Source organism: Bufo bufo, chromosome 11 (assembly GCF_905171765.1).
Source record: "Bufo bufo chromosome 11, aBufBuf1.1, whole genome shotgun sequence".
Classification (NCBI taxonomy): Eukaryota; Metazoa; Chordata; class Amphibia; order Anura; family Bufonidae; genus Bufo; species Bufo bufo.
Genome location: NC_053399.1, coordinates 100,928,148 through 100,945,129, shown reverse-complemented (window position 1 = coordinate 100,945,129; position 16,982 = coordinate 100,928,148). Strand labels below are relative to the sequence as shown.

The window sequence follows — 16,982 nt, the reverse complement described above, 5'->3', positions numbered from 1 at the left end:
TATTCTCCTGTCCTACAGTCATCCTCTCCCCTGAAATGGCTGATAACAGGGGGCAATAGACTGTATTCTCCTGTCCTACAGTCATCCTCTCCCCTGAAATGGCTGATAACAGGGAGCAATAGACTGTATTCTCCTGTCCTACAGTCATCCTCTCCCCTGAAATGGCTGATAACAGGGGGCAATAGACTGTATTCTCCTGTCCTACAGTCATCCTCTCCCCTGAAATGGCTGATAACAGGAGGCAATAGACTGTATTCTCCTGTCCTACAGTCATCCTCTCCCCTGAAATGGCTGATAACAGGGGGCAATAGACTGTATTCTCCTGTCCTACAGTCATCCTCTCCCCTGAAATGACTGATAACGGGGGGCAATAGACTGTATTCTCCTGTCCTACAGTCATCCTCTCCCCTGAAATGGCTGATAACGGGGGGCAATAGATTGTATTCTCCTGTCCTACAGTCATCCTCTCCAGCCTGAAATGGCTGATAACAGGGGGCAATAGACTGTATTCTCCTGTCCTACAGTCATCCTTTCCCCTGAAATGGCTGATAACAGGGAGCAATAGACTGTATTCTCCTGTCCTACAGTCATCCTCTCCAGCCTTAAATGGCTGATAACAGGGAGCAATAGACTGTATTCTCCTGTCCTACAGTCATCCTCTCCTCTGAAATGGCTGATAACAGGGAGCAATAGACTGTATTCTCCTGTCCTACAGTCATCCTCTCTCTGAAATGGCTGATAACAGGGGGCAATAGACTGTATTCTCCTGTACTACAGTCATCCTCTCCTCTGAAATGGCTGATAACAGGGGGCAATAGACTGTATTCTCCTGTCCTACAGTCATCCTCTCCCCTGAAATGGCTGATAACAGGGAGCAATAGACTGTATTCTCCTGTCCTACAGTCATCCTCTCCCCTGAAATGGCTGATAACAGGGAGCAATAGACTGTATTCTCCTGTCCTACAGTCATCCTCTCCCCTGAAATGGCTGATAACAGGGGGCAATAGATTGTATTCTCCTGTCCTACAGTCATCCTCCCCCCTGAAATGGCTGATAACAGGGGACAATAGACTGTATTCTCCTGTCCTACAGTCATCCTCTCCCCTGAAATGACTGATAACAGGGGGCAATAGACTGTATTCTCCTGTCCTACAGTCATCCTCTCCCCTGAAATGGCTGATAACAGGGAGCAATAGACTGTATTCTCCTGTCCTACAGTCATCCTCTCCCCTGAAATGGCTGATAACAGGGGCAATAGACTGTATTCTCCTGTCCTACAGTCATCCTCTCCCCTGAAATGGCTGATAGCAGAGAGCAATAGACTGTATTCTCCTGTCCTACAGTCATCCTCTCCCCTGAAATGGCTGATAACAGGGGGCAATAGACTGTATTCTCCTGTCCTACAGTCATCCTCTCCCCTGAAATGGCTGATAACAGGGGGCAATAGACTGTATTCTCCTGTCCTACAGTCATCCTCTCCCCTGAAATGGCTGATAACAGGGAGCAATAGACTGTATTCTCCTGTCCTACAGTCATCCTCTCCCCTGAAATGGCTGATAACAGGGAGCAATAGATTGTATTCTCCTGTCCTACAGTCATCCTCTCCTCTGAAATGGCTGATAACTGGAAGAAATAGACTGTGTTCTCCTGTCCTACAGTCATCCTCCCCCCTGAAATGGCTGATAACAGGGGGCAATAGATTGTATTCTCCTGTCCTACAGTCGTCCTCTCCTCTGAAATGGCTGATAACAGGGGGCAATAGACTGTATTCTCCTGTCCTACAGTCGTCCTCTCCTCTGAAATGGCTGATAACTGGAAGAAATAGACTGTGTTCTCCTGTCCTACAGTCATCCTCCCCCCTGAAATGGCTGATAACAGGGAGCAATAGACTGTATTCTCCTGTCCTACAGTCATCCTCTCCCCTGAAATGGCTGATAACAGGAGGCAATAGACTGTATTCTCCTGTCCTACAGTCATCCTCTCCCCTGAAATGGCTGATAACAGGGAGCAATAGACTGTATTCTCCTGTCCTACAGTCATCCTCTCCCTGAAATGGCTGATAACAGGGGACAATAGACTGTATTCTCCTGTCCTACAGTCATCCTCTCCCTGAAATGGCTGATAACAGGGGACAATAGACTGTATTCTCCTGTCCTACAGTCATCCTCTCCCCCTGAAATGGCTGATAACAGGGAGCAATAGACTGTATTCTCCTGTCCTACAGTCATCCTCCCCCCTGAAATGGCTGATAACAGGGGGCAATAGACTGTATTCTCCTGTCCTACAGTCATCCTCTCCCCTGAAATGGCTGATAACAGGGGGCAATAGACTGTATTCTCCTGTCCTACAGTCATCCTCTCCCCTGAAATGGCTGATAACAGGGGGCAATAGACTGTATTCTCCTGTCCTACAGTCATCCTCTCCCCTGAAATGGCTGATAACAGGGGGCAATAGACTGTATTCTCCTGTCCTACAGTCATCCTCTCCTCTGAAATGGCTGATAACAGGGGGCAATAGACTGTATTCTCCTGTCCTACAGTCATCCTCTCCCCTGAAATGGCTGATAACAGGGGGCAATAGATTGTATTCTCCTGTCCTACAGTCATCCTCTCCCCTGAAATGGCTGATAACATGGGGCAATAGACTGTATTCTCCTGTCCTACAGTCATCCTCTCCCCTGAAATGGCTGATAACAGGGGGCAATAGACTGTATTCTCCTGTCCTACAGTCATCCTCTCCCCTGAAATGGCTGATAACAGGAGGCAATAGACTGTATTCTCCTGTCCTACAGTCATCCTCTCCCCTGAAATGGCTGATAACAGGGAGCAATAGACTGTATTCTCCTGTCCTACAGTCATCCTCTCCCTGAAATGGCTGATAACAGGGGACAATAGACTGTATTCTCCTGTCCTACAGTCATCCTCTCCCTGAAATGGCTGATAACAGGGGACAATAGACTGTATACTCCTGTCCTACAGTCATCCTCTCCCCCTGAAATGGCTGATAACAGGGAGCAATAGACTGTATTCTCCTGTCCTACAGTCATCCTCCCCCCTGAAATGGCTGATAACAGGGGGCAATAGACTGTATTCTCCTGTCCTACAGTCATCCTCTCCCCTGAAATGGCTGATAACAGGGGGCAATAGACTGTATTCTCCTGTCCTACAGTCATCCTCTCCCCTGAAATGGCTGATAACAGGGGGCAATAGACTGTATTCTCCTGTCCTACAGTCATCCTCTCCCCTGAAATGGCTGATAACAGGGGGCAATAGACTGTATTCTCCTGTCCTACAGTCATCCTCTCCTCTGAAATGGCTGATAACAGGGGGCAATAGACTGTATTCTCCTGTCCTACAGTCATCCTCTCCCCTGAAATGGCTGATAACAGGGGGCAATAGATTGTATTCTCCTGTCCTACAGTCATCCTCTCCCCTGAAATGGCTGATAACATGGGGCAATAGACTGTATTCTCCTGTCCTACAGTCATCCTCTCCCCTGAAATGTCTGATAACAGGGGGCAATAGACTGTATTCTCCTGTCCTACAGTCATCCTCTCCCCTGAAATGGCTGATAACAGGGGGCAATAGACTGTATTCTCCTGTCCTACAGTCATCCTCTCCCCTGAAATGGCTGATAACAGGGAGCAATAGACTGTATTCTCCTGTCCTACAGTCATCCTCTCCCCTGAAATGGCTGATAACAGGGAGCAATAGACTGTATTCTCCTGTCCTACAGTCATCCTCTCCTCTGAAATGGCTGATAACAGGGGCAATAGACTGTATTCTCCTGTCCTACAGTCATCCTCTCCCCTGAAATGGCTGATAACAGGGGGCAATAGACTGTATTCTCCTGTCCTACAGTCATCCTCTCCCCTGAAATGGCTGATAACAGGGGGCAATAGACTGTATTCTCCTGTCCTACAGTCATCCTCTCCCCTGAAATGGCTGATAACAGGGAGCAATAGACTGTATTCTCCTGTCCTACAGTCATCCTCTCCCCTGAAATGGCTGATAACAGGGAGCAATAGACTGTATTCTCCTGTCCTACAGTCGTCCTCTCCCCTGAAATGGATGATAACAGGGGGCAATAGACTGTATTCTCCTGTCCTACAGTCATTCTCTCCCCTGAAATGGCTGATAACAGGGGGCAATAGACTGTATTCTCCTGTCCTACAGTCGTCCTCCCCCCTGAAATGGCTGATAACAGAGGGCAATAGACTGTATTCTCCTGTCCTACAGTCATCCTCTCCGCTGAAATGGCTGATAACAGGGGACAATACACTGTATTCTCCTGTCCTACAGTCATCCTCTCCCCTGAAATGGCTGATAACAGGGGGCAATAGACTGTATTCTCCTGTCCTACAGTCATCCTCTCCCCTGAAATGGCTGATAACAGGGGGTAATAGATTGTATTCTCCTGTCCTACAGTCATCCTCTCCCCTGAAATGACTGATAACAGGGGGCAACAGACTGTATTCTCCTGTCCTACAGTCATCCTCTCCCCTGAAATGGCTGATAACAGGGGGCAATAGACTGTATTCTCCTGTCCTACAGTCATCCTCTCCCCTGAAATGGCTGATAACAGGGAGCAATAGACTGTATTCTCCTGTCCTACAGTCATCCTCTCCCCTGAAATGGCTGATAACAGGGGCAATAGACTGTATTCTCCTGTCCTACAGTCATCCTCTCCCCTGAAATGGCTGATAACAGGGAGCAATAGATTGTAGTCTCCTGTCCTACAGTCATCCTCTCCCCTGATATGGCTGATAACAGGAGGCAATAGACTGTATTCTCCTGTCCTACAGTCATCCTCTCCCCTGAAATGGCTGATAACAGGGAGCAATAGACTGTATTCTCCTGTCCTACAGTCATCCTCTCCCCTGATATGGCTGATAACAGGAGGCAATAGACTGTATTCTCCTGTCCTACAGTCATCCTCTCCCCTGAAATGGCTGATAACAGGGGGCAATAGATTGTATTCTCCTGTCCTACAGTCATCCTCTCCCCTGAAATGGCTGATAACAGGGGGCAATAGACTGTATTCTCCTGTCATACAGTCATCCTCTCCCCTGAAATGGCTGATAACGGGGAGCAATAGTCTGTATTCTCCTGTCCTACAGTCATCCTTTCCCCTGAAATGGCTGATAACAGGGGGCAATAGATTGTATTCTCCTGTCCTACAGTCATCCTCTCCCCTGAAATGGCTGATAACAGGGGGCAATAGACTGTATTCTCCTGTCCTACAGTCATCCTCTCCCCTGAAATGGCTGATAACAGGGGGCAATAGACTGTATTCTCCTGTCCTACAGTCATCCTCTCCCCTGAAATGGCTGATAACAGGAGGCAATAGACTGTATTCTCCTGTCCTACAGTCATCCTCTCCCCTGAAATGGCTGATAACAGGGAGCAATAGATTGTATTCTCCTGTCCTACAGTCATCCTCTCCCCTGAAATGGCTGATAACAGGGGGCAATAGACTGTATTCTCCTGTCCTACAGTCACCCTCTCCTCTGAAATGGCTGATAACAGGGGGCAATAGACTGTATTCTCCTGTCCTACAGTCATCCTCTCCCCTGAAATGGCTGATAACAGGGGGCAATAGATTGTATTCTCCTGTCCTACAGTCATCCTCTCCCCTGAAATGGCTGATAACAGGGGGCAATAGACTGTATTCTCCTGTCCTACAGTCGTCCTCTCCCCTGAAATGGCTGATAACAGGGGGCAATAGACTGTATTCTCCTGTCCTACAGTCATCGTCTCCCCTGAAATGGCTGATAACAGGGGGCAATAGACTGTATTCTCCTGTCCTACAGTCGTCCTCTCCCCTGAAATAGCTGATAACAGGGGGCAATAGATTGTATTCTCCTGTCCTACAGTCGTCCTCTCCCCTGAAATGGCTGATAACAGGGGGCAATAGACTGTATTCTCCTGTCCTACAGTCATCCTCTCCCCTGAAATGGCTGATAACAGGGGGCAATAGACTGTATTCTCCTGTCCTACAGTCATCCTCTCCCCTGAAATGGCTGATAACAGGGGGCAATAGACTGTATTCTCCTGTCCTACAGTCATCCTCTCCTCTGAAATGGCTGATAACAGGAGGCAATAGACTGTATTCTCCTGTCCTACAGTCATCCTCTCCCCTGAAATGGCTGATAACAGGGGGCAATAGATTGTATTCTCCTGTCCTACAGTCATCCTCTCCCCTGAAATGTCTGATAACAGGGAGCAATAGACTGTATTCTCCTGTCCTACAGTCATCCTCTCCCCTGAAATGGCTGATAACAGGGGGCAATAGACTGTATTCTCCTGCCCTACAGTCGTCCTCTCCCCTGAAATGGCTGATAACAGGGAGCAATAGACTGTATTCTCCTGTCCTACAGTCATCCTCTCCCCTGAAATGGCTGATAACAGGGAGCAATAGACTGTATTCTCCTGTCCTACAGTCATCCTCTCCCCTGAAATGGCTGATAACAGAGAGCAATAGACTGTATTCTCCTGTCCTACAGTCATCCTCTCCCCTGAAATGGCTGATAACAGGAGGCAATAGACTGTATTCTCCTGTCCTACAGTCATCCTCTCCCCTGAAATGGCTGATAACAGGGGGCAATAGACTGTATTCTCCTGTCCTACAGTCATCCTCTCCCCTGAAATGGCTGATAACAGGGAGCAATAGACTGTATTCTCCTGTCCTACAGTCGTCCTCTCCCCTGAAATGGCTGATAACAGGGAGCAATAGATTGTATTCTCCTGTCCTACAGTCATCCTCTCCCCTGAAATGGCTGATAACAGGGGGCAATAGACTGTATTCTCATGTCCTACAGTCATCCTCTCCCCTGAAATGGCTGATAACAGGGAGCAATAGACTGTATTCTCCTGTCCTACAGTCATCCTCTCCCCTGAAATGGCTGATAACAGGAGGCAATAGACTGTATTCTCCTGTCCTACAGTCATCCTCTCCCCTGAAATGGCTGATAACATGGGGCAATAGACTGTATTCTCCTGTCCTACAGTCATCCTCTCCCCTGAAATGGCTGATAACAGGGGGCAATAGACTGTATTCTCCTGCCCTACAGTCGTCCTCTCCCCTGAAATGGCTGATAACAGGGAGCAATAGACTGTATTCTCCTGTCCTACAGTCGTCCTCTCCCCTGAAATGGCTGATAACAGGGGGCAATAGACTGTATTCTCCTGTCCTACAGTCATCCTCTCCCCTGAAATGGCTGATAACAGGGGGCAATAGACTGTATTCTCCTGTCCTACAGTCATCCTCTCCCCTGAAATGGCTGATAACAGGGGGCAATAGACTGTATTCTCCTGTCCTACAGTCATCCTCTCCCCTGAAATGGCTGATAACAGGGGACAATAGACTGTATTCTCCTGTCCTACAGTCATCCTCTCCCCTGAAATGGCTGATAACAGGGGGCAATAGACTGTATTCTCCTGTCCTACAGTCATCCTCTCCACTGAAATGGCTGATAACAGGGGGCAATAGACTGTATTCTCCTGTCCTACAGTCATCCTCTCCCCTGAAATGGCTGATAACAGGAGGCAATAGACTGTATTCTCCTGTCCTACAGTCATCCTCTCCTCTGTAATGGCTGATAACAGGGGGCAATAGACTGTATTCTCCTGTCCTACAGTCATCCTCTCCCCTGAAATGGCTGATAACAGGGGGCAATAGACTGTATTCTCCTGTCCTACAGTCATCCTCTCCCCTGAAATGACTGATAACGGGGGGCAATAGACTGTATTCTCCTGTCCTACAGTCATCCTCTCCCCTGAAATGGCTGATAACGGGGGGCAATAGATTGTATTCTCCTGTCCTACAGTCATCCTCTCCAGCCTGAAATGGCTGATAACAGGGGGCAATAGACTGTATTCTCCTGTCCTACAGTCATCCTTTCCCCTGAAATGGCTGATAACAGGGAGCAATAGACTGTATTCTCCTGTCCTACAGTCATCCTCTCCAGCCTTAAATGGCTGATAACAGGGAGCAATAGACTGTATTCTCCTGTCCTACAGTCATCCTCTCCTCTGAAATGGCTGATAACAGGGAGCAATAGACTGTATTCTCCTGTCCTACAGTCATCCTCTCTCTGAAATGGCTGATAACAGGGGGCAATAGACTGTATTCTCCTGTACTACAGTCATCCTCTCCTCTGAAATGGCTGATAACAGGGGGCAATAGACTGTATTCTCCTGTCCTACAGTCATCCTCTCCCCTGAAATGGCTGATAACAGGGAGCAATAGACTGTATTCTCCTGTCCTACAGTCATCCTCTCCCCTGAAATGGCTGATAACAGGGAGCAATAGACTGTATTCTCCTGTCCTACAGTCATCCTCTCCCCTGAAATGGCTGATAACAGGGGGCAATAGATTGTATTCTCCTGTCCTACAGTCATCCTCCCCCCTGAAATGGCTGATAACAGGGGACAATAGACTGTATTCTCCTGTCCTACAGTCATCCTCTCCCCTGAAATGACTGATAACAGGGGGCAATAGACTGTATTCTCCTGTCCTACAGTCATCCTCTCCCCTGAAATGGCTGATAACAGGGAGCAATAGACTGTATTCTCCTGTCCTACAGTCATCCTCTCCCCTGAAATGGCTGATAACAGGGGCAATAGACTGTATTCTCCTGTCCTACAGTCATCCTCTCCCCTGAAATGGCTGATAGCAGAGAGCAATAGACTGTATTCTCCTGTCCTACAGTCATCCTCTCCCCTGAAATGGCTGATAACAGGGGGCAATAGACTGTATTCTCCTGTCCTACAGTCATCCTCTCCCCTGAAATGGCTGATAACAGGGGGCAATAGACTGTATTCTCCTGTCCTACAGTCATCCTCTCCCCTGAAATGGCTGATAACAGGGAGCAATAGACTGTATTCTCCTGTCCTACAGTCATCCTCTCCCCTGAAATGGCTGATAACAGGGAGCAATAGATTGTATTCTCCTGTCCTACAGTCATCCTCTCCTCTGAAATGGCTGATAACTGGAAGAAATAGACTGTGTTCTCCTGTCCTACAGTCATCCTCCCCCCTGAAATGGCTGATAACAGGGGGCAATAGATTGTATTCTCCTGTCCTACAGTCGTCCTCTCCTCTGAAATGGCTGATAACAGGGGGCAATAGACTGTATTCTCCTGTCCTACAGTCGTCCTCTCCTCTGAAATGGCTGATAACTGGAAGAAATAGACTGTGTTCTCCTGTCCTACAGTCATCCTCCCCCCTGAAATGGCTGATAACAGGGAGCAATAGACTGTATTCTCCTGTCCTACAGTCATCCTCTCCCCTGAAATGGCTGATAACAGGAGGCAATAGACTGTATTCTCCTGTCCTACAGTCATCCTCTCCCCTGAAATGGCTGATAACAGGGAGCAATAGACTGTATTCTCCTGTCCTACAGTCATCCTCTCCCTGAAATGGCTGATAACAGGGGACAATAGACTGTATTCTCCTGTCCTACAGTCATCCTCTCCCTGAAATGGCTGATAACAGGGGACAATAGACTGTATTCTCCTGTCCTACAGTCATCCTCTCCCCCTGAAATGGCTGATAACAGGGAGCAATAGACTGTATTCTCCTGTCCTACAGTCATCCTCCCCCCTGAAATGGCTGATAACAGGGGGCAATAGACTGTATTCTCCTGTCCTACAGTCATCCTCTCCCCTGAAATGGCTGATAACAGGGGGCAATAGACTGTATTCTCCTGTCCTACAGTCATCCTCTCCCCTGAAATGGCTGATAACAGGGGGCAATAGACTGTATTCTCCTGTCCTACAGTCATCCTCTCCCCTGAAATGGCTGATAACAGGGGGCAATAGACTGTATTCTCCTGTCCTACAGTCATCCTCTCCTCTGAAATGGCTGATAACAGGGGGCAATAGACTGTATTCTCCTGTCCTACAGTCATCCTCTCCCCTGAAATGGCTGATAACAGGGGGCAATAGATTGTATTCTCCTGTCCTACAGTCATCCTCTCCCCTGAAATGGCTGATAACATGGGGCAATAGACTGTATTCTCCTGTCCTACAGTCATCCTCTCCCCTGAAATGGCTGATAACAGGGGGCAATAGACTGTATTCTCCTGTCCTACAGTCATCCTCTCCCCTGAAATGGCTGATAACAGGAGGCAATAGACTGTATTCTCCTGTCCTACAGTCATCCTCTCCCCTGAAATGGCTGATAACAGGGAGCAATAGACTGTATTCTCCTGTCCTACAGTCATCCTCTCCCTGAAATGGCTGATAACAGGGGACAATAGACTGTATTCTCCTGTCCTACAGTCATCCTCTCCCTGAAATGGCTGATAACAGGGGACAATAGACTGTATACTCCTGTCCTACAGTCATCCTCTCCCCCTGAAATGGCTGATAACAGGGAGCAATAGACTGTATTCTCCTGTCCTACAGTCATCCTCCCCCCTGAAATGGCTGATAACAGGGGGCAATAGACTGTATTCTCCTGTCCTACAGTCATCCTCTCCCCTGAAATGGCTGATAACAGGGGGCAATAGACTGTATTCTCCTGTCCTACAGTCATCCTCTCCCCTGAAATGGCTGATAACAGGGGGCAATAGACTGTATTCTCCTGTCCTACAGTCATCCTCTCCCCTGAAATGGCTGATAACAGGGGGCAATAGACTGTATTCTCCTGTCCTACAGTCATCCTCTCCTCTGAAATGGCTGATAACAGGGGGCAATAGACTGTATTCTCCTGTCCTACAGTCATCCTCTCCCCTGAAATGGCTGATAACAGGGGGCAATAGATTGTATTCTCCTGTCCTACAGTCATCCTCTCCCCTGAAATGGCTGATAACATGGGGCAATAGACTGTATTCTCCTGTCCTACAGTCATCCTCTCCCCTGAAATGTCTGATAACAGGGGGCAATAGACTGTATTCTCCTGTCCTACAGTCATCCTCTCCCCTGAAATGGCTGATAACAGGGGGCAATAGACTGTATTCTCCTGTCCTACAGTCATCCTCTCCCCTGAAATGGCTGATAACAGGGAGCAATAGACTGTATTCTCCTGTCCTACAGTCATCCTCTCCCCTGAAATGGCTGATAACAGGGAGCAATAGACTGTATTCTCCTGTCCTACAGTCATCCTCTCCTCTGAAATGGCTGATAACAGGGGCAATAGACTGTATTCTCCTGTCCTACAGTCATCCTCTCCCCTGAAATGGCTGATAACAGGGGGCAATAGACTGTATTCTCCTGTCCTACAGTCATCCTCTCCCCTGAAATGGCTGATAACAGGGGGCAATAGACTGTATTCTCCTGTCCTACAGTCATCCTCTCCCCTGAAATGGCTGATAACAGGGAGCAATAGACTGTATTCTCCTGTCCTACAGTCATCCTCTCCCCTGAAATGGCTGATAACAGGGAGCAATAGACTGTATTCTCCTGTCCTACAGTCGTCCTCTCCCCTGAAATGGATGATAACAGGGGGCAATAGACTGTATTCTCCTGTCCTACAGTCATTCTCTCCCCTGAAATGGCTGATAACAGGGGGCAATAGACTGTATTCTCCTGTCCTACAGTCGTCCTCCCCCCTGAAATGGCTGATAACAGAGGGCAATAGACTGTATTCTCCTGTCCTACAGTCATCCTCTCCGCTGAAATGGCTGATAACAGGGGACAATACACTGTATTCTCCTGTCCTACAGTCATCCTCTCCCCTGAAATGGCTGATAACAGGGGGCAATAGACTGTATTCTCCTGTCCTACAGTCATCCTCTCCCCTGAAATGGCTGATAACAGGGGGTAATAGATTGTATTCTCCTGTCCTACAGTCATCCTCTCCCCTGAAATGACTGATAACAGGGGGCAACAGACTGTATTCTCCTGTCCTACAGTCATCCTCTCCCCTGAAATGGCTGATAACAGGGGGCAATAGACTGTATTCTCCTGTCCTACAGTCATCCTCTCCCCTGAAATGGCTGATAACAGGGAGCAATAGACTGTATTCTCCTGTCCTACAGTCATCCTCTCCCCTGAAATGGCTGATAACAGGGGCAATAGACTGTATTCTCCTGTCCTACAGTCATCCTCTCCCCTGAAATGGCTGATAGCAGGGAGCAATAGACTGTATTCTCCTGTCCTACAGTCATCCTCTCCCCTGAAATGGCTGATAACAGGGGGCAATAGACTGTATTCTCCTGTCCTACAGTCATCCTCTCCCCTGAAATGGCTGATAACAGGGGGCAATAGACTGTATTCTCCTGTCCTACAGTCATCCTCTCCCCTGAAATGGCTGATAACAGGGAGCAATAGACTGTATTCTCCTGTCCTACAGTCATCCTCTCCCCTGAAATGGCTGATAACAGGGAGCAATAGACTGTATTCTCCTGTCCTACAGTCATCCTCTCCTCTGAAATGGCTGATAACTGGAAGAAATAGACTGTGTTCTCCTGTCCTACAGTCATCCTCCCCCCTGAAATGGCTGATAACAGGGAGCAATAGACTGTATTCTCCTGTCCTACAGTCATCCTCTCCCCTGAAATGGCTGATAACAGGGAGCAATAGACTGTATTCTCCTGTCCTACAGTCATCCTCTCCTCTGAAATGGCTGATAACTGGAAGAAATAGACTGTGTTCTCCTGTCCTACAGTCATCCTCCCCCCTGAAATGGCTGATAACAGGGAGCAATAGACTGTATTCTCCTGTCCTACAGTCATCCTCTCCCCTGAAATGGCTGATAACAGGAGGCAATAGACTGTATTCTCCTGTCCTACAGTCATCCTCTCCCCTGAAATGGCTGATAACAGGGAGCAATAGACTGTATTCTCCTGTCCTACAGTCATCCTCTCCCTGAAATGGCTGATAACAGGGGACAATAGACTGTATTCTCCTGTCCTACAGTCATCCTCTCCCCCTGAAATGGCTGATAACAGGGAGCAATAGACTGTATTCTCCTGTCCTACAGTCATCCTCCCCCCTGAAATGGCTGATAACAGGGGGCAATAGACTGTATTCTCCTGTCCTACAGTCATCCTCTCCCCTGAAATGGCTGATAACAGGGGGGAATAGACTGTATTCTCCTGTCCTACAGTCATCCTCTCCCCTGAAATGGCTGATAACAGGAGGCAATAGACTGTATTCTCCTGTCCTACAGTCATCCTCTCCCCTGAAATGGCTGATAACAGGGGGCAATAGACTGTATTCTCCTGTCCTACAGTCATCATCTCCCATGAAATGGCTGATAACAGGGGGCAATAGACTGTATTCTCCTGTCCTACAGTCATCCTCTCCTCTGAAATGGCTGATAACAGGGAGCAATAGATTGTATTCTCCTGTCCTACAGTCATCCTCTCCTCTGAAATGGCTGATAACAGGGGGCAATAGACTGTATTCTCCTGTCCTACAGTCATCCTCTCCCCTGAAATGGCTGATAACAGGGGGCAATAGACTGTATTCTCCTGTCCTACAGTCATCCTCTCCCCTGAAATGGCTGATAACATGGAGCAATAGACTGTATTCTCCTGTCCTACAGTCATCCTCTCCCCTGAAATGGCTGATAACAGGGGTCAATAGACTGTATTCTCCTGTCCTACAGTCATCCTCTCCTCTGAAATGGCTGATAACAGGGGGCAATAGACTGTATTCTCCTGTCCTACAGTCATCCTCTCCCCTGAAATGGCTGATAACAGGAGGCAATAGACTGTATTCTCCTGTCCTACAGTCATCCTCTCCTCTGAAATGGCTGATAACAGGGGGCAATAGACTGTATTCTCCTGTCCTACAGTCATCCTCTCCCCTGAAATGTCTGATAACAGGGGGCAATAGACTGTATTCTCCTGTCCTACAGTCATCCTCTCCCCTGAAATGGCTGATAACAGGGGCAATAGATTGTATTCTCCTGTCCTACAGTCATCCTCTCCCCTGAAATGGCTGATAACAGGGGTCAATAGACTGTATTCTCCTGTCCTACAGTCATCCTCTCCCCTGAAATGGCTGATAACAGGGAGCAATAGACTGTATTCTCCTGTCCTACAGTCATCCTCTCCCCTGAAATGGCTGATAACAGGAGGCAATAGACTGTATTCTCCTGTCCTACAGTCATCCTCTCCCCTGAAATGGCTGATAACAGGGGGCAATAGACTGTATTCTCCTGTCCTACAGTCATCCTCTCCCCTGAAATGGCTGATAAAAGGGGGCAATAGACTGTATTCTCCTGTCCTACAGTCATCCTCTCCCCTGAAATGGCTGATAACAGGGGGCAATAGATTGTATTCTCCTGTCCTACAGTCATCCTCTCCCCTGAAATGGCTGATAACAGGGAGCAATAGACTGTATTCTCCTGTCCTACAGTCATCCTCTCCCCTGAAATGGCTGATAACAGGGGGCAATAGACTGTATTCTTCTGTCCTACAGTCATCCTCTCCCCTGTAATGGCTGATAACAGGGGGCAATAGACTGTATTCTCCTGTCCTACAGTCATCCTCTCCCCTGAAATGGCTGATAACAGGGGGCAATAGACTGTATTCTCCTGTCCTACAGTCATCCCCTCCCCTGAAATGGCTGATAACAGGGGGCAATAGACTGTATTCTCCTGTCCTACAGTCATCCCCTCCCCTGAAATGGCTGATAACAGGGGGCAATAGACTGTATTCTCCTGTCCTACAGTCATCCTCTCCCCTGAAATGGCTGATAACAGGGGGCAATAGACTGTATTCTCCTGTCCTACAGTCATCCTCTCCCCTGAAATGGCTGATAACAGGGGGCAATAGACTGTATTCTCCTGTCCTACAGTCATCCTCTCCCCTGAAATGGCTGATAACAGGGAGCAATAGACTGTATTCTCCTGTCCTACAGTCATCCTCTCCCCTGAAATGGCTGATAACAGGGAGCAATAGACTGTATTCTCCTGTCCTACAGTCATCCTCCCCCCTGTAATGGCTGATAACAGGGAGCAATAGACTGTATTCTCCTGTCCTACAGACCCCCACAAAAGATGATGGGGGTGAGGGAGGGGTCACAAGGTCACTTACATAAGCATTCAGCGCGTCGTTGGCCTCTCTTTCCGAGACGCCACTCGTCATGGATGTCACCAGTGTCACGCAGCGCTCCAGCCTCTGAAATACAGACGATAAACAGGACATGAGCGGAGAGCAAACAGACAGGGGACACTCAGCTGATAAATCAGGGTGCAGGTATTCTGGGGTATACATGTAGAGGGGTCAGACTCCACATACATTGGGGTGCAGGTATTCTGGGGTACACATGTAGAGGGGTCAGACTCCGCATACATTGGGGTGCAGGTATTCTGGGGTACACATGTAGAGGGGTCAGACTCCGCATACATTGGGGTGCAGGTATTCTGGGGTACACATGTAGAGGGGTCAGACTCCGCATACATTGGGGTGCAGGTATTCTGGGGTACACATGTAGAGGGGTCAGACTCCACATACATTGGGGTGCAGGTATTCTGGGGTACACATGTAGAGGGGTCAGACTCCGCATACATTGGGGTGCAGGTATTCTGGGGTACACATGTAGAGGGGTCAGACTCCACATACATTGGGGTGCAGGTATTCTGGGGTACACATGTAGAGGGGTCAGACTCCGCATACATTGGGGTGCAGGTATTCTGGGGTATACATGTAGAGAGGTCAGACTCCGCATACATTGGGGTGCAGGTATTCTGGGGTACACATGTAGAGGGGTCAGACTCCGCATACATTGGGGTGCAGGTATTCTGGGGTATACATGTAGAGGGGTCAGACTCCGCATACATTGGGGTGCAGGTATTCTGGGGTACACATGTAGAGGGGTCAGACTCCGCATACATTGGGGTGCAGGTATTCTGGGGTACACATGTAGAGGGGGTCAGACTCCGCATACATTGGGGTGCAGGTATTCTGGGGTACACATGTAGAGAGGTCAGACTCCGCATACATTGGGGTGCAGGTATTCTGGGGTACACATGTAGAGGGGTCAGACTCCACATACATTGGGGTGCAGGTATTCTGGGGTATACATGTAGAGGGGTCAGACTCCGCATACATTGGGGTGCAGGTATACGGGGGTACACATGTAGAGGGGTCAGACTCCGCATACATTGGGGTGCAGGTATTCTGGGGTACACATGTAGAGGGGTCAGACTCCGCATACATTGGGGTGCAGGTATTCTGGGGTACACATGTAGAGAGGTCAGACTCTGCATACATTGGGGTGCAGGTATACTGGGGTACACATGTAGAGGGGTCAGACTTCGCATACATTGGGGTGCAGGTATTCTGGGGTACACATGTAGAGAGGTCAGACTCCACATACATTGGGGTGCAGGTATTCTGGGGTACATATGTAGAGGGGTCAGACTCCGCATACATTGGGGTGCAGGTATACTGGGGTACACATGTAGAGGGGTCAGACTCCGCATACATTGGGGTGCAGGTATTCTGGGGTACACATGTAGAGGGGTCAGACTCCGCATACATTGGGGTGCAGGTATTCTGGGGTACACATGTAGAGGGGTCAGACTCCACATACATTGGGGTGCAGGTATTCTGGGGTACACATGTAGAGGGGTCAGACTCCGCATACATTGGGGTGCAGGTATTCTGGGGTACACATGTAGAGGGGTCAGACTCCACATACATTGGGGTGCAGGTATTCTGGGGTACACATGTAGAGGGGTCAGACTCCGCATACATTGGGGTTCAGGTATTCTGGGGTACACATGTAGAGGGGTCAGACTCCACATACATTGGGGTGCAGGTATTCTGGGGTACACATGTAGAGGGGTCAGACTCCGCATACATTGGGGTGCAGGTATTCTGGGGTACACATGTAGAGAGGTCAGACTCCGCATACATTGGGGTGCAGGTATACTGGGGTACACATGTAGAGAGGTCAGACTCCGCATACATTGGGGTGCAGGTATTCTGGGGTACACATGTAGAGGGGTCAGACTCCGCATACATTGGGGTGCAGGTATACTGGGGTACACATGTAGAGAGGTCAGACTCCGCATACA

The 16,982-nt window shown here is 48.7% G+C and overlaps 1 protein-coding gene across 1 annotated transcript in view; it reads right to left on the bottom strand.

Moving 5' to 3' along the window:
• INTS3 (integrator complex subunit 3) overlaps positions 1 to 16,982 on the bottom strand; it is an 88,773-nt gene that overhangs the window by 55,948 nt on the left and 15,843 nt on the right. The window contains exon 2 of the mRNA XM_040412619.1: positions 14,995 to 15,078. Coding sequence (XP_040268553.1) covers positions 14,995 to 15,078 — 84 coding nt within the window. The remainder of the gene's footprint in view (positions 1 to 14,994; positions 15,079 to 16,982) is intronic.